We start from the raw sequence: 23676 nt of genomic DNA on the forward strand, positions 1-23676 counted from the left end.
TAGTGAAGTTGTAAGTAAAAATTACTCACTAGTGATTTGCTTTTGACCACTGCCTCCCTCAGTCCCTCCCTCTCTTTCCCTTTTCTCACCTTTTAGCCTTACTGCTTCTTCCCTCCCTTCTATCCCCCCTCCCTTTTCTTTCCCCTTTTCCCTCCTACTGCCTACAGGGCAAGTTAGATTTCTATACATAACTGACTGTTATTCCCTTCTTGAGCCAAATCTGATGAGAGTAAGGTTCAAACAATGCCCACCCCCCTCCCTTCTTTCCCTCTACTGTAATAGGATTTTGTGTCTTTTCCTGTAATGTAATTTACTCTTGTCTACCTCCTCCTTTCTCAGTACATTTTCTAAAATTAGACTAATCCACTTACTTGGATCCATTTAACCCACTTGATTAGATTTTTAAACTATTATCCACCCCTCTTATGTATACTCCTTTATCATGGAGTAATAACAATATAGTTCTCAAGAGTTGCAAGTGTCATCTTCCCTTGTAGAGATGTAAACAGTCCCCTTATTAACAACATTTTGTATCTTTCTGTCCCATTTACCTTTTTATGTCTTTCTTGAATCTTGTACTTGAAGATCAAATTTTTTGTTGAGCTCTGGTCTTTTTATCAGGAAGGTTTGGAAGTCCCTATTTCATTGAATATCCATCTCCTCCCTTGAAAAATCATGCTCATTTTTGCAGGGTAGTTGATCCTTGGCTGCAATCCAAGCTCCTTTGCCTTACGGAATATCATGTTCCACGCCCTGTGGTCTTTTAATGTAGAAGCTGCAAGGTCCTGTGTAATCCTGACTGTGGTTCCATGATATTTAAATTGTTTCTTTCTGGCTGCTTGCAGCACCTTCTCTTTCATCTGGTAATTTTGGAATTTTGCTATTATATTCCTTGACGTTGTCAATTTGTGATCTCTTTCAGGTGGTGATCGGTGGATTCTTTCTATGGTTATTTTCCCTTCTGGTTCTAGGACTTCAGGGCAGTTTTCCTTTATGATTTCCTGAAAGATACTGTCCAGGCTCTTTTTTTCATCATGATTTTCAGGTAGTCCAATAATTTTTAAATTGTCTCTCCTGGATTGATTTTCCAGGTCGGTTGTTTTACCAATGAGGTATTTTATGTTTTCATCTATTTTTTCATTTTTTTGTTTCTGTTTGACTGATTCTTGCTCTCTCATAGAGTCATTAGTTTCCATTTGTCCAATTCTAGTTTTTAACAGATTGTTTTCTTCTGTTAGTTTTTATACTTCCTTCTTCAATTGGCCAATTGTATGTTTAAGGGATTTGTTTTCTTCAGTGTACTTTTTTCCAGTTTGCCAATTGTGTTTTTTAGGGACTTGTTTTCTTCAGTGTACTTTTTTCCAATTGGCCAATTGTATTTTTTAAGGACTCTTCTACCTCTCTCATTAGATTTTTAAAATCCTTCTTGAGCTCTTCTAAGAAGGCTTTTTGGGCTTCAGACCAGTTCATATTCCCTTTTGATGTTGCAGATGTGGGTTTGTTGACAATGTTGTTGTCCTCTCTTTAGAATATCTGTTTTGATCTTCACTCTTCTCATAACATGAATCTATGGTACGTTTCTTTTTACTCATGGTGATTCTTTATTCCCTGGCCTTTAAAGAGACTGAGCTCTCCTGCTGGGGAACAGAGGGCACTGACCCAAGCTTCTTGTGTTGGGAACCTTGGTCTTGGTCACTGGTTTTGTGTGTTGGGGCCTCTTATGTTGGCCATTGGAAGCTGTAGGGTTCTAGTAGCTTACCTTATGTTGGGCTGGAATCAACAAGGCTGGAACTTTCAGGCAATTTTAGGTTGCCTGCTTTTCCTTTCCTTTAGCTTTCTTCAGATCCTTTGAGATGGGTGCTGCAGGGTGTTTATCTGCCTGGGGCCCTTGTAATGCTGTCTCCCTCATTTCTGCTAATGCACTAGGAGATTCCTTTGAGGTAGAGTGCTGAGGCACCTGGTGGTTTTCTGAGCTGGTTTCCACTGGTTCCCCACCCTCATTGAAGTACTCAGAGGTCCAGGTGTTGGTGTTTGCCTGCTCTACCACCTGGGCTTCAGGATCTCTTCCTGCGGTTCTGACAGTTTACCTGGTGTTGGGTTGGAATCAGCAAGGCTGGGGCTTTATGAAGACTTTAGGTCGCTTTCTTCAGCTCCTTTCAGATGAATGCTGCAGGGTGCTTATCTGCCTGGGGCCCTCTGTAATGCTGCTTTCCTTATTTTTGCTGAGGCATTGGGAGACCCATTTGCTGGGCTGCTGCACTGCTGTTCCCCTCTATCTTCCAGTTTAGCTGTTCCAGGGTTTGTTTGTTTGTTTGTTTTTTCTGGGGTGATATTTTCTGGGTTTTCAGAGGTTGATAGGGGAGAGTGAGAGCAACTAACTACCTTTTTACTCCACCATCTTGGCTCCTGGAAGTGGAAGTCCATTCTAATTTTTAAGGAAGTATTTTTTTTCAGTAAGCTTTTGGACTTCCTTTCCCATTTGGCCAATTTTGCTTTTTAGGGCACTCTTCTCCTCACTGGCTTTTTGGACCTCTTTTGCCATTTAGGTTAGGCTATTTTTTAAGATGTTATTTTCTTCAGTATTTTTTTGGGTCTCCTTTAGCAAGCTGCTGACTTGTTTTTCATTATTTTCTTCCATCACTCTCATTTCTCTTCCTAGTTTTTCCTCTACTTCTCTTATTTGTTTCTCAAAATCCTTTTGAGCTCTTACATGGCCTGGGACTGATCCATATTTTTCTTGGAGGCTTTGGATGTAGGAGCTTTGTCTTTGTTGTCTTCTTCTGATTGTATGTTTTGACCTTCTTTGTTACCAAAAAAAGATTCTATGGCATGACTTATTTTGCACAGTTTGCTCATGACCCCAGCCAATTACTTGAGTTTTAAACTCTTTGGTCTACTTCCAATGTGGAAGATGTACTGTCTCAAGCTTCAAGGGTTTTGTTCAGCTGTTTTCAGAGATACTTCTAGGGATCTGTAAATTTTCAGTTCTTCCAAGGTGGTATGATCAAGGGCAAAGTGTTTACTCCTTTCCTGGCCTGTGCTCTGGTCTATGAGAGACCACAAGAACCCTTTTCTGCCTTGGAACTGTGAGGAGAATTTCTCTTCACTACCACTACAAGCTCCACCATGCCAATATTCCTCCTGGCCCCAGGACCACCACCCAGAACTGCGACTCAGATCCAAGCAAGAGCAAATGCAAGAGAATCCTGCACCAGCAGAGAGATCCCTGCAATCCCCCTTTGATCAGCCACTCTATTAGCCCTCAGTATGTTGGCCTGGAAGCTCTGGAAGCAGCCACTGCCCTGAGGCCAAGCTCTGGGACTGGGGCTGGGGTCCTGTTTCTCTCTCTCACCAGAGGCACAGACTTTTCCCACTGACCTTCTAAACTGTCTTTGGCATTCATGGGTTGGGAAGTCTGGAAACCACCACAGCTGCCTGAGATTCAGTCCTCTGAGACCTGTTCCAGGTTCTCTGAGGCCTTGCGCATCCATGCCAAACTGCGCTCCTCTCTCCACTTGGTGCGTTATACCTTTCCAATCCACCATCCAGGCTGTCTTGGGCTATAAATTTGTTTCACTCTGTCTTTTTGTGGGTTCTGTTGCTTTAGAATTTGTTTAGAGCCATTTTTTATAGGTATTTGGAGGGGTTTGGGGGAGAGCTCAAGCAAGTCACTGCTTTTACTCCATCTTGGCTCCGCCCCCTAACAATGATCTCTAGATTGTCAAATTTAACCACTTCAGCCAAGCTTCTTACTTCTTGACCTGTCTGAGCATTTGTCAGGGCTGATCATCTTCTCTGAGATTATCTCTCTTTTTAGGACTTGTAATATTGGTCTCTCGTGGTTCTACAATCTGTTCATTCTTTCTTGTATCTTTTGATGGTTCTTCATCTATCCCATGTTCACTAACTAAGGGGACTCCACAAAGCTCTGCCCTGGGCCCTCTTCTATTTTTGCTGACAGTATTCCACTTGGTGATCTTATCAGCTTCCATGAATTCAATTACCATCTTTATGCAGACGATTCCCAAGTCTATATATGCAGTTCTAATCTGCTTCATGAGCTACAATGACAAATCTCCAGCTGCCTGTTATATATCAGGAACTGGATGCTTCATAAGCATAGAAAACTCACATGTCCAAAACATAACTGATTATCTTTGTCCCTAAACCTTTTGCCCTCCCCAACTACTATTAGGCTAGAATACTACCATCCTCCCTAATCACCTGGAGTTACAACTTTAGTGTTCTCCTCAACTCCCACATCTCCAATCTATTTCTAAATTTTCACTTTCACAACAAGCATCTCTAATATTCATTCCCTTCTTTTCACTCTGTCCAAATTATACTTACTGAGCTCTACAGGTTATCTATCTAATTGTATACCACAGTCTGATGTACAAGCATTGATTACCCATTAGGATTTCCTTTGTGGATAGTTAGACCAAACTCTTTTGAGGTACTATGAATTCTCATGTAAAAGATTTGGCAATGTTCCAGGACTTGGTCCAATCAGCACAATGTCACCATCTCTTGGGAATTGTTATCTCATGTGATCTTGTATATGCCTCTGTGTTTTGTGCCTCACTTTATATTACTAATCATGGGGCTGCAGTGCAAAGTTATCTCCATATTTTTAAGATAATCCATACAGAGCGGATGCTGGGAAGATGGCAGAGTAGGTCAGAAAATTTCAAGCTCTCAAGATTTTCCTGCAAAAGAGATAAAATAGCACCTCAGGGCAAACATAGATCCTGAAAACAAATGAGTAGGGGCAGAAGGGAGGTCCCCCTGGGACAACTGGAGAAGATCTGAAGAAAAATTCTGGAAAAGATTTCCTCCCAGTGAAGAGTAAACATCTCTAGGCTAGGAACAACAAGCAGCTTAAACAAGAAGTGGCAAGCCCTGGGATTAGCTGGGTTGGGAGGCTGCCTGGGCCACAGGAACTTTACCCTGGGATAATGAGGGGAGTTGGGTGTCAGACCTGGTGAAGATTGAGGCAACCTCATCTGACTAGAACGCCAGCCCCAGCTGTGCTGTGGAGACACAGTGGGGGCAGGAAGAAAAGTGCAGAAGCAGTGAGGTGGGGACGCCTCTGCTGGAGGCACTTACAGGAGGTTGGAGAGCTTAGTTTGAGTTCAAGGTCAGAAGGGAGAACTGAAGAGCACTACAGGCACCATTCCCCATACCCCAGGACTAGAGGTGATTATAACAACTAAATTATTACAAAAAGAAGAAAATGCACAGGCAAAGGAGAAAGCATCCAACCATAGAGAGTTATTAAGGGTATAGAGAAGACTGGGGCTCATCTTCAGAGGGGGATACTGAAGCAAAGAAACCTTCTTCTACCCCAAAGATTAATGTCAAATGGTCACCTGCCCAAAAAGAACTCACTGAAGAACTTAAAAAAGACTTTAAAAATCAAATGAGAGAGACTGAGGAAAAACTAAAAAGAAAAATAAGAATAATACAAGCAAAAGAAGAAAATTATGAAAAGAAAGTCAACCAATTAGAAAAGGAAATCCAGAATCTTAAGAAAAAATTGACTCCTTGAAAATCAGAATTGGGCAAGGGGAAGCCAATGAAGTTAGAAGAGATGAAGAAATAAAAAAAAATATGAAGAATGAAAAAATAGGAGAAATAGGAGAATGTGAAACAGCTCATAAGAAAAACAATGGATCTAGAGAACAGATCAAAAAGAGAAAACATAAAAATAACTGGACTACCTGAAATTTCTGATCAAAACAAGAATCTTGATACAACAGAACAACAAATAATGAAAGAAAATTATCCTGAAGCATTAGAACGAGAGGGAAAAGTAGAAATAGAAAAAATCTACCAATCACTACCTGAAAGAGATCCTACTAGGAAAACTCACAGAAATATTCCTAAACCTCCAGATCAAGGACAAAACATTATGAGCAACAAGAAAAAAGCAATTTGCATATGGTGGTACTACAATTAGAATCACACAAACCCTAGCAGTGGCAACACTAAAAGACTGCAGGTCTTGGAACACTGTATATTGACGAGCAAAGGAACTGGGCTTCTGATGGAAAATATTATACCCAGCAAAGCTAAACATAATTCTGAATGAAAAAAATGGACATTTGATCAACTGTCAGACTTTCAGGTCTTTGTTAAAAAACAAACCAACCCTGAACTCAATAGAAGATTTAACATACAAGAGCCAAGAGAAATATAAGATACATACCAACGACCAATTACAAGGAATTAAATAAAGATAATACTGTTACCTCTTACGTATGAAAAATATAAAACCTATGTCTAAGATTGTTACTAGTAATTAGGTAACTTATAAGGAAGATTGGGGTAGATCTGAGTATGACATGACTTCAAAAACTAAAACCATTCAAGTACAGCTAAAAGAGTACCTTTAACAAATGAGGTGCAAGAGGAAGAACCAATACAGAGGAATTAGATGGGGGAGAGGAGCTGTTAGTTCTCAAACCTACTCTCATTGGGAATGGGTTTAAGAGAAGAAAATACATATACATTTAGGCGACTTTCAAAAGTGTAAATTTAGAAAGAAATAAAACTTTAAGGGGATAGAGAAGGGGGAGAGGATAAAGGAGGGATATTTAGAGGGGAGGGTATGGGAATAGGCCAAAAGGGAGATATAAAAGGGAGTTTAGATTTCGGGGAATGGTAGGATAAGGAAGAGATTGCTGGAGTAGGGGTAGGTTAAGTAATAGGAGGGTAAGCTAGCAGGTAGAAGTAAAGTAGAGCAGTTAGGAGAGATAGGAAAAATAAAGAGATATACACAAACATAAAAACAAAGACTAGGAGTAGAATCTCTTAGGGAAAGTATATACGTACATATGTATGTATGTATGTATGGATATATATGTATAAGTGTATGTATATAGCAACACCTATATATAAATATATCCAATGCTTAACTGTAGCCTTAGGGCTGTGGATATAGGGGAAGGAGGGGGAGAAAAGAACAAAGTAAAAAGTGTACAGCAGAGAACAAAAGAAAATCCAAAAAAAAAACCTGTAAGGAAGCAAAGAACAGATAGACAGCTTTCAACATAATGAACAGTATTTAACACATAGGCTTTCTTGAACTGAAAAGTTATTGCTATATATTTTGAATCTTCTATGTTCACCTGTGCACATGACATTTTTGCTATTCATTCATTCATTCTTCATTCATTCATTTATTTATTTATTCATTTACTTATTTATTTATTATTCTTTTTTGTGAGGCAATTGGGGTTAAGTGACTTGCTCGGGGTCACACAGCTCATAGGTGTAAAGTGTCTGAGGAGGGATTTGAACCCAGGTCCTCCTTATTCCAAGACTGGAGCTCTATCTACCTAGCTGCTCCTATGTTTTTCCTTATTTTATATTTAAGTTTATAATGTTCCTTTTCCTTTTCTTATAATATATTTAAGTTTTAGCATTTGTCTAAAATATAAAAAAGAAACAAACAAAAAAGAATAAGCCATACATGAATTGAGGGCATCATTGATGAAGTTATGAAAAGGAAACAGAATGGCTTTGTCAAATAACATTCTAGTATCACACCATATATCTGCAGTCAGAGAAATGGACTGAAAAGTGTAGAGAATATGATATCACAGTGTATTTGTTGTTTGTTGACAAAAAAAAAGTCTCATTTGATTTTTAAAGCAAAGGGCCATCTTAAGGGTATTCCTTCAATATACTGTCTCCCATACATATGTCAAAACCATATAAGATTCCTTGATCTTTTTTTTAAAATCTAAAATAAATGTAGCTCAGTAGAAAAAAAAAACTACAACACCTCTATATTTTGATGAAATTATGGTTCTATTCATGTGAATGCTCCTTCCAAAAGTGAAGATTACAAATGAAGGATAGTCATGCCTTAGCCAGAAATAGAAAGAACCAAAGACTTGGGGACAAAGAGAGTGGGTTATGTTTTGGACATGTTGAGTTTTCCATGCTTAGGAGACATTCAGTTCCTGATGTATAAGAGGCAGTGGGAAATTTGTCACTGTACCTCAGGAAGTAGACTAGGGATGGATATATAGACTTAGGAATCATCTCCACAAATCAGCTCCTTTTATCCTGTGACTATAGTTCAGGTCTTCCTGTAAATTCTCAATTGGAGAATCATGTTCCTCCCCACTGGCATTAATTTCTCTAGAGAGTCATATTCTATGATCTTACTGGCAATGGTTTTTTGGGTGTTTTTTGAGCTGCTGTTTCAAGAAAAATTTGGGGTCACTAAAAGTACTACATAATTTAGCACATCCACCCAATTCTCTTCCTATTCGATTCACTGTTCATCTCCAGTGTCTGTCAAAGACATATACTGAGCAACCAGCTTTATAGGGTGTCCATCCAATTGCTTGCCATAATCTAGACCATGGATATTCATCAACCACGTGGGTGGCATTTAGTTGCTTCCCTCTACAATCCCTGTAGACATAATTGCCAAACTAATATTCCTCAGATACAGGTATAACCGTGTCACTCCCCTGGTCAAGAAATTTCAGGGGCTCCCTACTGAATCCAGAATAAGAAATAAACCCCTTTGATTCACATTTAAAACCCTTCACAATCTGGCTCCAGCAAGCCTACCTTTCCAGGCTAATCAGACCTTATGCTTCGTCATGTACTTTACATTCCAGACAAAGCAGGGATTCTTCACACATCATATTTCATCTCCTATCTCTATGCCTTTGTACAGACTATCCTCCATGCTTGGAATGCTTTCTCTCTTTCCCTTTTTTCCTCAGGAAGTTCCAGTTCTTTCTGAGGTTAAAGTAGTTCCTTCTGCAAGATGCATTCCCTGATTTTCTCCAGTTGTTAGAATTGTACTTCCTCCCCGCACCGCTCCCCAAAATGATTTTGCATTTTTAAAATATATTTTATGCTTACTTTTCTTTGAACAATGCATGTCTGTCTCACTTTTGTATTTGTATATTTGCACCTAGAACTGGTACTGTGGTATATATAATAGGCAATTAAGTGCTTGTTAACTGATCGAGTCTCTGAAACAACTGAGGTGCAAGCTGTAATTATTTTCATGACAGTCTTTTTAGAAATACTCATTTCACTATGCAGTAAAAGATGACTAAGTATTCCATGAAATGGAATTTCTTGCTTCCTTTTGACACACTGATAAAAAACAACTCTATGACCTCCTTGATTTGCTTCTCTATGGTGAACCTGTGTATCATCTTTCCATTTAGCTGTACTTTCGAATTGTGTTCTAAATTTCTTTCTGGTGAGAATGTAAAGATGAGCATGAATCAGTTCCTGTAGAAGTACCCCTACACAGTCATCACTGGACAGGGATATTATATTCAAATTACCAACAGTTTTGTCTCTAGACAGTCTAAAAACAGGTTGTAAGTATCATCCCCTAGTCTGTCCTTCTGCCATGGCCACTGCAGAAGGTCAAGGGAGGCACTCATACAAAACTAAAAGTAATTTTGTTTATCTTCATTTTATAAGTTGCTATAGCCTAAGGAATCAAGACCTAGTAGCCAATATACGAGTTTTGAGCCTTTCCATTAAGCTTTCTTTGGAAATCAGATCATGTCCATTCCTGGGACCATACTGGCATTATCAGTTAAGAACAGAGGTCATCTCTAGGGTGCAATGAGGCAACATATTAGGACACTGTGGTGACTGAATAAGTAATTTTTCTGCATATGAACAATGTTATTTTTAACTATATGTAGATTTTTTTGTGAATAATAAATTATATTTGTTTAAAAGTATTAATAAATTGGCAGTAGCTCTTGGCCATTATTTTTTTCAATCAACAGAGGACAGCAAAACAACTGCTAGAACATGGGCATCCATAAATTTGATGTTACAATGGGATAATCATAGTCAAAATCATTGAGAACTGTGGATTTATAACAAAAGAATATCAGTTTGAGACCTGACTCTTGTACTTATTAACTATGTTATCTTGGATATGTCACTGAACTTCCTAGAATCTCAGTGTTTCTATCTTTAAAATCGGGACTATGATATTTTCATTTAAGAGGAATTATGCTAGAATATCTGGAGGACTGATTTTAGAGTAAGGAAGACTTGAGTTCAAGTCTTGACTCAGATACCTAGTAGCCATGTGACTTTTGGCAAACCTCTCCTCTATCCTCCATTTTCCCCTACCCATTTCAATTGTCTTGCAGGGTTCATATCTATGACAAATCTTAGCTACAGAGAGAGAGAGAGAGAGAGAGAGAGAGAGAGAGAGAGAGAGAGAGAAGAGAGAGAGAGAGAGAGAGCGTGAGAGCTGAATAGTGAATCCTTCTGGATACTGAAGAATTGTAAATGAACATGTGCATCAGTCTTTTTTGTTAGTTTGGATTTGTACATAACAAAGTGGTAGTACATTGAGAAGCAATTTAATAAGAAGGTAGGATAGTGATGGGCAGTGTGGCAGAGGAAATAAAGTACTGCCCTCAAGTGAGGAAGGTCTTTGTTCAGCTCTGGCTATTTGACTCAGGGCAAGGTACTCAAATTCCCAGTGACTTAGGAAACACTTTAGGCTTATCAGTTGAAGAAGAGTTTCTTATCTCAATTGCTTGAAGGTGTTTCCTAATAGAGAGCTGCCTACTTGGATGAAATCACAGGTCCAGATCAAAAAAAAAAAAAGGCTTTAGTATAGAGAAGCTCACTTGAATATTCTAATATTTCTAAGTACTTTCTCAGTGGTTAACAATTAATAATGAAAAATAAAAATGAGGCAACTTGCTTCACATTAGCATTTCATAAGGCTGAACAACTTTATTCTCTGGAGGGGCAAAAGGAACCTTTTGTTGAGATACTTGAGAATTTTAATATTTCCCTGTATGTACCCTATATACTATTACAGATCACTATTCTGGTTTATTTCTTTTGAAAAGTGACCACTGTAGCAATCTATAAAGGGTTAATTCATTTTTCAATTTATCTTCTTGTACAGGGAAGCACCAATTAGTACAATGATCTGCCTCAGTAATGAGGTTAATATTTCATCAGCTCATTGGACAGTAAAATTAAATTTTCATTTTTCTTCCTTAACAATTACAGACGCTAACCAAATGAATGTTAACTATGAAGTTACCATCACAAACTAAATCTGGCTTTTCTTTATTTGAAGCTTATAAAGTAAGCTTTATGAAACTCCTACAAATATACTTTTAATTTCTCAAAAATCCTTGATTTATAGGATTGCAAAATCCAATATAAAATAAGTTTTTTTACTATAGTAAAATATGCATTCATTTATTTAGTCAGTTCTAGCCTAAGAAAAGGTAAAACAGTTTAGTTTAAAAAGGAAGTTACATTTATTGAGCAAAACCCAGTAATAATATACTATATTCATTTTTCTTAAGTGAGATATAAGAATATCTTGATTCTAAGTTTATAATCTGTAACTAATATTTCAAAAAGTTCCAAATCATCATATAATCTTCTTAATGACAGTAGAATTATCAGGGGCCTACATTAAGGGACTCTACTGCTTAACTACTTCATAAGTATTATCTTTTTGCTTTAAATCCCATTTTAGAGGTTTTCATATGACAAATACAATTAAAATGTTTATATCCCATAAAACATTTGGTTTTCTTACTGGAAAAGAAGATTGACTTAAGGCTATTCCTTCAGGGAATTTAGTTAATATTCCAAATCTTATTTGCTAACAGAAGCTGCAAGTTAATTGAATATGTTCATTTTGCTTGGAGTTCTGACAGATCGTATACTTAAACATATTCTTCAAAGAACAGATAACTCGATCTTTTCTTGTCATCTTAAGTTACTGCATCATATCCTGATAAAAATCCAATGTTATTTATTGTTGAGGCAATATGAAACTTCACTCCAATACACACTTTATTGTAAATTTGCTTTTTATCAAAGTTTAAAATACCTAGTATATGGATGGTAATAAAGTTGTTGCAGTCCCATATGACAAGTGTCTGATGTCTGGCTGACAAAGTGAAGTAAAGGTTAGGTCTACTGAAAACGACAACAGATATCTCTGTGTCTCATACTTTACTGCAAGGTCAAAGAGCAAAAGAACTAGTACATCAAACTGTAAGTTTGAGAGAGCTGCTTCACTTAGATAAGAACCTCATCAAAACTGAGAATACAGTCGCCAATTTCCAACCAAACCATACTTGTTGGTATACCACGACATGTTAGTAAAATAGCACGGCTTTTTTTTTTTTAAGTCAGTCTGATATATCAGTGTGATACTTCAAACCAACTGTAATACAAGGCCACCCAAATATCTTAGATACTATGGAGTGTGGGGAATGCAGCACAATATTGCTCAATGAAAATATTTAAAATAACGAATTTAGATTTAGAACAGAATACATACTAGATTAGCAATACAGAATGGGGCAAATAATTATTGAATAACCACAAAACAGCATTTTAAAATATTTTGGTTGTTTCTGTAAAAACTGAATTTATAACATCTTGAATATTATGTATTTTTTTACACCAGAGATGAAAGACATCTTCCAAATTATTCTTAGTACTTAATGACTTTGCAAACCAGTTGACAGAATAGCAATACTTTAGAAGTAATCTAATAGATAACATACAAGCAAGGAAAATGAAAACTGAATTAATGCTAAACTAAAGTAAACACTAGGATGATAAGCAGAACAATTTGCAGAATGGTTGATAAAACTATTAGTTCATTTATATAACAACCCCATTACCTTCAGCACCTTTTTGTTGGCTTAGAAAATCTGGCTAGTTAAAAAAAATTATATTTAACATTTTATTTGCATTTTCCTTAAGAAAGTTAATAAAATTCCATTTAAATATTTGACACTCTACTACATCGAATTATTACACATTCTGATTAAGGGATTTCTTCAAGTTGTGAATATTTTCCTGGATTTCAGTAAGACTGATGAGAAAACAAGCTAGTACTTTGTGATTGACATTTATTCATTTTTTAAAATAGTGTTCTAAAATGTCTTCAAAGTCTTTTTTTTTTTCTTTTTCAAAAATAAAAAAGAATAATCACTTTTTTTTAAGGTCCAGTCTTATACATAGGTGACAGCTGACCGAAAACAGAAAAGTTAAATTCCCATCTCTTCTCAAAAACTTACCTCAAATTCTGCATGTTTGTGCACATCCTCAGCCCTCTGTCGATTCAGAATAAACTCAGCTTCATTGGCAACACGCACTATGTGGTCCTTCATAGCATGGCACAACAATCTGAAGTGAAAGACAGTCTTCGATTAAACCCTCCTTATAGTTTTGGCTCATCTAAATTTTTTCATATAAAAGTTTATAATACTGGAAGTATTAAACTATCATAAATACTACTTGGTTAAATTATTAAGCAAAATTATTGTTGTGTTTGTTTCTACTTCAGAGTACTTTTTAAGCAGAAAATATACCATTAAATTCCTACAGAAATTTGAAAATCGTTATAGATCTTGTAAACACAATTTCTGTTAATGAAAGCTGTTTTTAGAAAAATTTTAAATTGAAGGAAAAGAAAAGTTTCAAAGCTGTCCAACAAGAGAATGAATGGCCTTATAACTTGGGAATCTCTCCCTTACTAACTATATTAAAACAAAGGTTTGATGCCTGTTTTGGGGGGAGCTATAGAAGGGATTCCTACATTGAAGGGGAGGGTAGAATAAATGATCTCTAGGAGGGTTGCCAGTTCCAAAATTCTACAGTTCTTCAATTCCTGAGAAAAAGAATCACCATATAAGCTTTGATGAGGAAAATTTGAATAATGAGTGAACAAATGACTCCCACTGGGGACTGCTTAGTATCTAGCAGGATTCCCCACAACAGAAACAGTCCTATAATTATACAATCTAATTTTGTAATCTCTGTAGTTCATCATGTAAATAATTTTTTCCAGAAAATTATATATACTCTTTTGAGCTGATTTGATTTCATCTGCATTTCTTTATTTATCAATATTTTATTCTAATAGACTATATTTTAATATTTCTAAAATGATTTTCAGTATCTGCTTTGTATCATCTACAAATATAGTAGGTACATGATTTCTCTGTTCCAAGTGAGTTATGTTAGTACTGAGAATAATTAAATCCAGGACAGTTCTCAGTAAAAGTCTCTCCAAAATCTATGTCTTGTCTGACATAGAATTAATTACTCTATGATGAGATTAGGGTTAAGTAACTGCCCTGTCACTCTTGGGCTAGTGAGAATGGCGCTGGTATGAGAGGCAGTAGTGACAATCTCTGATAACAGTGGGAGAAGTGAAACAGTTACCCAGCAGTATTCAACAGTAACCACTGTATACCAACTGAGAATGACACAGACATATTCCAATGGGAATTCTCTCTAGCTTTCAGGAAAAATGAAGGGCAGAAAAAGTATTAAATTATTATAAGGATTGAAAAAAAATCTATTACAACTATAATTTGTGAAAGAATCAAATAATATCTAAGAAACTAATTTAAAATACCAGATTATTAGACAGAAAGAACCTTAATCTCAATCACCTGAAATTGGGGGGGGGGGGAACCATGAAAGGAAATGATAGTAAAATACATTTGTAAGTCAGAGGATGTTCTCTTTCACTGAAAAAGATTTGCTCACAATTTGCAAAAAAGCTCAACAAAAAAAAGGCAACAGAAAGATTTCTGAATATTTGTGTTAAGTCTCTGGGACTCTGGCAGTTTTTTTTGGTCAGATTAGTGCTATCCACATAACAGTTAACAAAGTTTTGTTCAACTGAGTAGAAGGACAAGGAGAACTTAGTGGGACAAATAATTCCAACTGCTAACAGTTTGGCCAATTAGCAGAGGCTAGCTGTAAGAGAATGTCAAACTTTGAAACAAGTGAAAAGGCACCATTTTCACTACCTCCAACATTTTCATCACCACCATAGTGGTAAAATGCATAATAAACAAGTTTGCTGTAAATAATTTTCAAGAGTCATAAAAATCTAGCTTACATAACAAGCATCTGTTGTTATCTGGCACATTTGCCATGTGCCAGACACTGTGCCAAGCCTGGAGGCTTATTTATAGAGCATCTATTATGTTCCAGGCACTGTGCTAAGTGCTTTACAAGAAAGGCAAAAACATAGCCCCTGCCTTCAAAAAGCTCTCATTTGAATGGGGGGAGACAAATACACAATTGGCTGCAGATCTAAGACATATGTAAAATAGACGGCAAATAATCTGAATGGGGAAGGCAACAGCACCATGGAGGACTGGCATAAGACTTGTGCAAAAGATGAGATTTGAACAAAGCCAAGAAAGGCAGGAGGTGTAGGTGATGTATGGGAGAAAGGAAGGAAGGAACAAAATAAAGGAGGAAAGAGGAAAAGAATAAAGGAGAGGAGTATAAGAGCAGCCATGTGCCAGGCACTGTGCTAAGTCCTTTACAAATATCATCTCATCTGATCCTCACAACAACCCTGTGAGGTAGATATTTTAAAGTTGAAGAAAGTAAGGCAGAGAAATGACTTTCCTCGAGTCACTCAGCTAGTAAGTGTCTGAGGCTACATTTGAACTCAGATCTTCCTGACTGAGTTCAAATCTGGGCTCAGATACTGTCAGACACTTAATAACTGACATGTCATTTAACCCTGTTTGCCTCAGTTTCCTCATCTGTAAAACGAGATGGAGAAGGAAATGACAAACCACTCCATTATCTTTGCCAAGAAAGCCCCAAATGGAGTCATGAAGAGTCAGACATGACTGAAACTACTGAACAACAACTTCCTGATTTTGGGCTTAGCCACTCCATCCACTGTAGCACCTAGCTGCCTCTAGCTGTATACAAAGCTTATCTTGATTAAACAGACATTGTTCCACTGGCCCACAGGATATCAATTCTATTGCCCCACCTGAGGCAAAACTCACTAACAGAAATGTCATCAATGAATCAACAAGCATTTATTAAGTTCTAACTATTAATCAATGACCTAGAGGCAATGGAGATATAAAGACAAAAATAAAATTGTTTCTGAGTTCAAGAAACAAACTCCATTGGTGCAGATAACCTGTGCACACATAAGTAAAATGCACACACATTTTAAGTGGTTTGAGGAGTGAGGGTATTCAGGAGGAGGGGGATCTGGCAAGGCTTCATGTGAGAAGGTGGTGCTTAAGTTGTGTCTTGAAAGAAAGAAGGGGTTCTAAGCAGTATAGTAAGGAAGGAGTGCAATCTACAAATGGGGGACAATCCGGAGACTACAAAGGTATAGAGATAGGAGGTGGAGGCTCATCTTTGAGAAGCAGCAAGGTGAATTTGGCTGGATCATGAAATACAAAGTGGAGAATAATATATAATGAGACTGGAAAATTAAGTTGGGGTCAAGTTGTACAGGGCTTTAAATTCTAAAAAAAAGGAGAGCAGTAATATTTTATTCTAGAGGCGATAGGAAGTTACTGGATTTTGTTGAGGAGGGGAATAACATGGTCAGACCTATGCTTAAATGAAAGACACTTCAGGGGCAGCTAAGTGGCACAGTGGATAGAGCAACGGCCCTGGATTCAGGAGGACCTGAGTTCAAATCCGGCCTCAGACACATAACACTTACGAGCTGTGTGACCCTGGGCAAGTCACTTAACCCCACTGCCTAGCCAAACAAACAAACAAATAAATAAATAAGAAAGGTACTTCAGTAGCTGTATAGAATATGGATTAATGAATTCTCCCCTCATACTCAGCTCACATCAGGCCTTTCCCCAGTATCTTCTTCTTTCACCTTGTCTCATCTGAAGAGGTGAGGCAATCCTTACAAAGGCAAAATTCCTCTAACATGTACAAGTGATCCTACTCCCTCCTGTCTTTTCCAGTAGACTGCCATAGTATACCTCACCACTCCTACTTCTGCTCACCACCCCCACTCTCATTAATCTTCAATCGCTGTCTGCTTGCTGGTTACCTACAAACACATCTCCATCCTTAAATAATTTTTTTAAAAAAGCCCTTGCTTCACCCAACCACCCCCAGTATTTATCATACTATATCTCTTCTCACTTTTTTGGCTAAATTCCTTGAAAAAGCCATATAATAGATGCCTTCGCTTCCTTTCCACTCACTCTCCTTTTAACTCTCTGCAGTTTAGCTACCAATCTCATCAATCAATGGAAACTGCTCTCACCAGTTACCAATGATCTCTTAATTGCCAAATCTAATAGCACTTTCCCAATTCTCATCCTTCTAGACATCTCTACAGCTTTTGCCACTATTGATTAACCTCTTTTCTCTTTGTTTTCACAATACTGCTTTTTCCTAGTTCTCCTACCTGCTTGACTGCTTCTTCTAAGTCTCCTTTGCTGGATATTCACCTAGTCATGCCTGGTACATATGAGTATGAGCCCTCAAAGCTCTATCCTGGGTCCTCTTTTCTTCTCTCTCTATAGTATTTCCCTTACTGAGTTCATCAGCTCTCATGGGTTTAATTATCATGTCTACATAGATGATTCTGAGATCTATTTTCCCAACCCTAACCTGTCTCCTGACCTTCAGTCTTGTACCTCCAATTGCCTACTTGACGTCTCAAACTGAATGTCTCAAGGACATCTTAAACTCAGTATTTCCAAAACAGAATTCATTATCTCCTTCTAAGCCCTCCTCTTTTCCTAACTTTCTTCTTATTATTGAGGAAACCAGGATCCTCCAGTGTCTTTCTTTAAGCATAGGTCTGACCATGTTATTCCCCTCCTCAACAAAATCCAGTAGCTTCCTATTGCCTCTAGAATAAAATATTACTGCTCTCCTTTTTTTTAGAATTTAAAGCCCTGTACAACTTGACCCCAACTTAATTTTCCAGTCTCATTATGTATTATTCTCCACTTTGTATTTCATGACATGCAATCTACATGTCTTCCTTGACTCCTCACTCTCTTACCTCCCATATCCAATCTATTGCCAAGTCCTGTTGATGCATAACATTTCTTGTACATGTCCCTTTTCCTCCATTCACACAGCTGCCACTCTGGTGCAGGCCCTCATCACCTCTGACCTGGACAACTGAAATAACCTTCTGATTGGTCTCCCTGCTTCAAATCTCTCCCCACTCTAGTACATACTCCACTCAGCTATGAAAATGATCTTCCTAAAGCACAAGTCTGTCCATATCACAACCACATTCCATTCAATAAACACTCGTAGCCTACTATTATGGCCCAGATCAAAATATAAAGTCTTCTGTTTGGCTTTTAAAGCCCTTTATAAACAGACCTCTTCTCTTCCCAATCTTCTTATAATTTTCTTTCTTCCACGTCTGCTATGATCTAGTGACACTGATTTCCTTGCAATTCTTCACACAAGGCTCTCAGTTCCCCTACTCTGTCTGTGTCTTTTCACTGACTGCTCTCTTGCCTGGAATTTTTCTTCTCATCTCTACCTATTGACTTCTTTCAAACCTCAGCTAGAATCCTACCTTTTGCAAAAGAAGGTTTTCATGGCCTCCCTTAATGCCAGTGCCTTCCCTCTGAGACTGTCTCCAATTTATCTTGTAAATACATGATTGTATGTTTTCTCCCCCAAAAGATTGTGAGCTCCTTGAAGGCAAGTAGTGTTTTTGCCTTTGTCTCCTTAACTATTAGTATAGTCTCTGAAACATAGTAGGTGCTTAATAAATGCTTGCTGATTTGATTTGACTTAGGAGAGAAATTTGAGACAAGGAAACCAGTTAGGTGGCTACTGCAATAGTCCACAAAAGGAACTGAATTAATGTGGTGGCTTTGTGAACAGGGAGAAGGGGCCAGGTACAAGAAGTATTGTGGAGGAAGAAAGATTTGGCAACTTAGAGGATATGTGGGGTAAGTGTCAGTGAGGAGTTAAAAAAGACTGAAATTGATTAACCTGATGATTGGAAGGATGACAGTGCTCTTCCCAGTAATAAGGAAGTGCAGAAAAGGGGTGAGATTTGGGAGAATGATAATGAGTTCTATTTTAGACATGTTGAGCTGAGATGCCTAGGGGACGTCCAGTTTGAAATGTTAAGCAGGAAGTTCATGAGGCACGATTAAAGCTCAAGAGATAGTAGGACTGGTCACATAGATATAGGATTCATTTGCATAGAAAAGATATTTAATACTTGGAAACTAAGGCAATCATGCAGGGAGAATATAGAGAGGAAAAAAGAAGAGAGGCCAGGGAAAAATGTACAATGCTTCCAGAGAATGACAGCTGTCTTTAGGTATGGAGGGCTATTTCTTCAAATAGGAGTTAGCCTTGTTTTGCTTAGTTCCAACTAAAAACAATCAATGGGGGCAAGTTGAAAAGAGCCAAATTGCGGTTTTGACACCACAAAGTAGTTCTTAAAGAAAAAAGCAACTGAAGACCAAATTACCAGTTACTTGTTTTCAGCGTTCCCACCATTTCTGGTTTCTTCCTACTTCTATATCTACTGCTCCAGCTTGAGGCATTAGAATAACCTTGTGGCTGCTGCCCTTTTTGACAGCTGGTTTTTGGAATTAACTTATGGCAGTGTGCCACTACAAGGAGGAATTAAGGTCCATGAAGTAGACTACCCCTGAATTCCCAGAGGAAAGGAATTTGAAGAAGTATAGAGACTGAGATAAGAAAATGGAGAAGGGAAGAGAGTGCAAAAACAATGGTGATCAAAATTACATAACACACACACAGTGTATGTGTGTAGAGAGAGCATACATCCTGTATGTGTGTGCATACATACATAGCATATATAGAAACCTCCTAATGTAGAAACATATCCATTAAAACCTCTTTTTACTTTATGAAATTTTAAGAAACACCTTGACTAGGGCAACTAGGTGGCACAGTGGATACAGTGCTGGGCCTGGAGTCAGGAAGATTCATCTTCCCAAGTTCAAATCTAGTCTCAGGCACTTACTAGCTGTGTGACCCTGGGCAAGTCACTTAATAACTGCACTAACTGCTTCCAGTCACTCTTCCTTTCAACAAAAAAATCTCTTTGAGTTTTCTCATCTGTAAAATAAACTGGAGAAGGAAATGGCAAACCACTCTAGTAACTTTGCCAAGAAAATCCCAAATGGGGTCACAAAGAGTAGGACAGGGAAGAGAAACAACAACATCTTGTATTGTAGTATGAAGTACTTGGTTTCACTTGAATCAAAGACCTAATCAGTTTTTAATAACAAAAAGCTGGAGCAACTTCAGACAGGAATCCTAATTCTCTGAAACTAAGATTTGAAGTAATGTCTCTGTAAACTAAAGGAGGTGTCCCTTAGTTTATCCGAAACTGAATGGAGAGGTCACCATTTTATTTACCCTGGATCAGACCTGAAAAGTGCAAGTGTCTCTGTTTAATTTTCATTTAGAGATATACCTTTTAATGTACCTTTGAAAGGACTGAAAGGGGAATTTTTAGAGGGAGTGGATAAAGAAGAAATAAATGGTTTTGGGAAGGTATTTGTTCTATGATGGGCCAACACTGACATTACTATTGTTAGGTTTAAGCAAATCAGAAACCCTAAACTTAAATTTTGTACCTTCTTTTTCTCTTATAGAAATTTGTTTTTCTTCCCCATTATTACAATAACATGTAAGCTTGGTCAGGGAGAATGTTAAATAGCAGGGGCAACTGCCCATTAGAATCTTGCTCTAAGTAAGAATGCTTATACATTGGTTTCTCTGACAGAAATTAGCTAAAAATGCAGAGTACAGAGATAATCTTCAACACTAGCCAGAAGAAAAAAGGAGAAAATGGTGGCAACACTACTCTGCCACACACACACACACACACACAAACACACACACACACACACACACACACACACTCACTTTATAGATAAGGAACCTGAAGCTTAGAAAAGCTAAGTAATTTGCTCAAGATCAGGTAGGTAGCTGAGACTTAGAGTTAGGATTTCAGATTCTACTTTATGACTTTTTGGTGATAATGATGATGATAATGATGATTATGATAAAAGAATAATAAGAAAATGGAGCTTTAAGGCTTTCCTCAAAAAGTGGTCTCCCCGAATATGTTTTAAAATTATTTAAGATTATATGACATATATAACAGGGAGACACACAGCTCAAGTAACAAATTCACCAGTGCCATGGAGGATATCCTATAAAAATTACAAAAAGAAAAGGGAATCTTTTTTATGATGACGTTCTCCAACTAATTCTGTTTATGAGTCACATTAAGTTGATTACATAGTACAGGGTCTCCTTTGAGATTTGAAAAAAAAATTCTAGCCTTTCACATTAAGAAAAACAAAGTGGATGACAAATGCATACTGTAGATATTGACATATAGTTTGAAAGGCAGTCTATTAAAGTTTATCATCAGGGTGTGTACCTTCCAAGATGGAAAATGGAATTAATCAAGAATTGAAAATGATGATTAATCATGTTCATTTGCATTTAGAAAATTGCCTGGCACTTTCAATCATCTGAAACTGTGCACTGCCATACAATTCAACGTTTCAACATTTAATTTTCTGTGGGTGGCACCATATTGCTATGATTCATGAAACAATATGACATAAGAAGCAAAACTGCTGGCATCCTAAATGGTAACGAAGGCATGTGGACAGGGAGGCTACAGTTTATTATCAACAATGATTTGTATACAAGACATTATTTACAATACAGATGACTGGAATATGATATGGAAAGTTCATGGAGTAAAGCTAAGATAATAACTTGATTTCTAAAAGATATTACTGGAATGATAAAGAGGCATCAAATATATTGGGTAGCTCCTTTATGGAGGTTTTATGAAAATCTATCCACAAAGATTGCAGAGAATGAGGAGATATAATGGTGTTGTGATCTGTTCTAGTAGATCTATCCATACTAATGATATCACAGACACTGATATATTAGTACAGATAACTGAGTGGTTGATTAAAGCAGTAAGATAAAATATGAAGATAGAATGATTTAGTCCAATAAACATTTATTAAGTGCCTAATTTGTACAAGGCACAAAGATATGGTGGCACAGAACAGAGTCTTGAAGGAAGACAATGATTCTGAGGATTAAAGAAGAGGGAGTATACATTCTACATGTGAGGAATGGCTTCTGAAAATTAAAAGAGGCATGAGATAAAACATGAATTTGGGTGTGCACTACAGTTAGCCTGGAATACAGAATTTATGAAGGGAAAAATTGTGAAAAGCATGAAATTCTTTATGAAAAGTCTAGAACTGTTTGGAGTCAGCATGTGGAGGGCCTAGAGACGTGGCTTAAGAAATAATATCTTATCGAAGAAGGTATAGGGAACCACTGATGGTTTTTTGAGCAAGAGAGTGAAAGGACCAGCCCTGTCTTAGAAAGATTTTTTGGGCAGCCTTTTGTATTATTTGTTTGAAAGGGAGAGTGACTAGAAGCAGTTAGCCCAATTAGAGGGTTAATACAGCCCAGGAATTAAGTGATGAGGGTGACAGCATTGTGAATGGATAGAAGGGGAGGCTGCAAGATATGTTGTGGACCTAGAATGGATAAGACATGGCAATTAATCGGACATGTGGGGTGAGAGAGAGATAAGCATTAAGGATGAATCTGAAGTTATTGAGTCTGGGTGTGACTGGAATGACAGTAGTGTTCTCAACAGATACAATGAAGTTTGAAGAAAGGTCAGGGTTATAACAAAAAAATTGTGAGTCCTGCTTTGAATGTGCTGAATCTGAGGTGTTGATGTGGCATCCAGATGGAGAGGTCTAGGAGGCAGGTGGAAATGTGGGATAGGATGGCTGACAGAAATATTAGGGATGATCATAAAAATTTAAATATATAGTTACAGCATAATACTTTGTTCTATAAATTTTGCAGGAATCTAAGTCAACTTTGTTAGCCTTCAGTATGAATATACAACTTTTTTTTAAAAAATTAATACAACAATTTATCCTCCAGTTCTGTAGCCCATTGACCAATCTTCAGATCAATGAGGTAACTTCAGACTTTTGGTTGAATTAATGTGTAAGGGAAAATATACAATGCCATTACATATATATGTGAATATATATTTATGTTTATTATCTATGTCTTGCCACAAATGTATTCTGGGTTCAGAATAGTTGTCACTGCCTCAGAACCTCATTTTAACTTTTCCTTTAAGTTTTTGTGGCTTGGGTCCCTCTTCAATTCAGAGAATTCCAGAGTCTCTAAGACTATTAATAAAATGAAAAACAAACGGTTTTACTCTGATAACAAAATCTCCTTACTATGAAGTATTCTGATTACAAAGCACCACAGAGGAATCAAATCCTTTATTTTAAGAAAGGGAGGAGGCAGCAGCATGATGTGTTATACAGAACACTATAAATGGATAAATCACATCTGGATTAAAATTCTGGCTCGATGGACTTTCTAGCTATGTTATATTAAGCAAGTCACTTAACCTTTGAGGGAATTAGACAACAGCCTCTCTAAGGTAACTTGCAGCTCCATTACTCTTATCAATTAATGAATCAGTATTTGTGAGAAATTTATATTGGTTTAGACAGAAAGGAGCTCTTGATCCCATGGACCTTCTGTGGAGGCTCTTGAAAATTTCAAATGTTGGGCTTCCCCTGAAAGTGTCTGGAGACTCTAGTGTTGAGCTCACAGTCTACATTTTGCATTTGAAAGGACATACCTGAGAAAGAGGGAGTAAATTAAGAAACAGTAAAAAGAAAGAGGATATAAAAATGCATAAGGAACTTAATGTCCCAACTTTCAATACTTTAGGTTATCATTATTGTTGTTAATCATGATTACTGCCAAAAGGATTATTTAGTT

At 37.3% G+C, this 23676-nt stretch overlaps 1 protein-coding gene across 1 annotated transcript in view; it reads right to left on the reverse strand.

Moving 5' to 3' along the window:
- NBEA (neurobeachin) overlaps nt 1-23676 on the reverse strand; it is a 776021-nt gene that overhangs the window by 321770 nt on the left and 430575 nt on the right. The window contains 1 exon segment of the mRNA XM_078147053.1: nt 13095-13203. Within this exon segment, the coding sequence (XP_078003179.1) occupies nt 13095-13203 (109 nt within the window).

This window comes from Phascolarctos cinereus, unplaced genomic scaffold (assembly GCF_003287225.1).
Source record: "Phascolarctos cinereus isolate Bilbo 61053 unplaced genomic scaffold, phaCin_HiC Scaffold_726;HRSCAF=1367, whole genome shotgun sequence".
NCBI classification, from domain to species: domain Eukaryota; kingdom Metazoa; phylum Chordata; class Mammalia; order Diprotodontia; family Phascolarctidae; genus Phascolarctos; species Phascolarctos cinereus.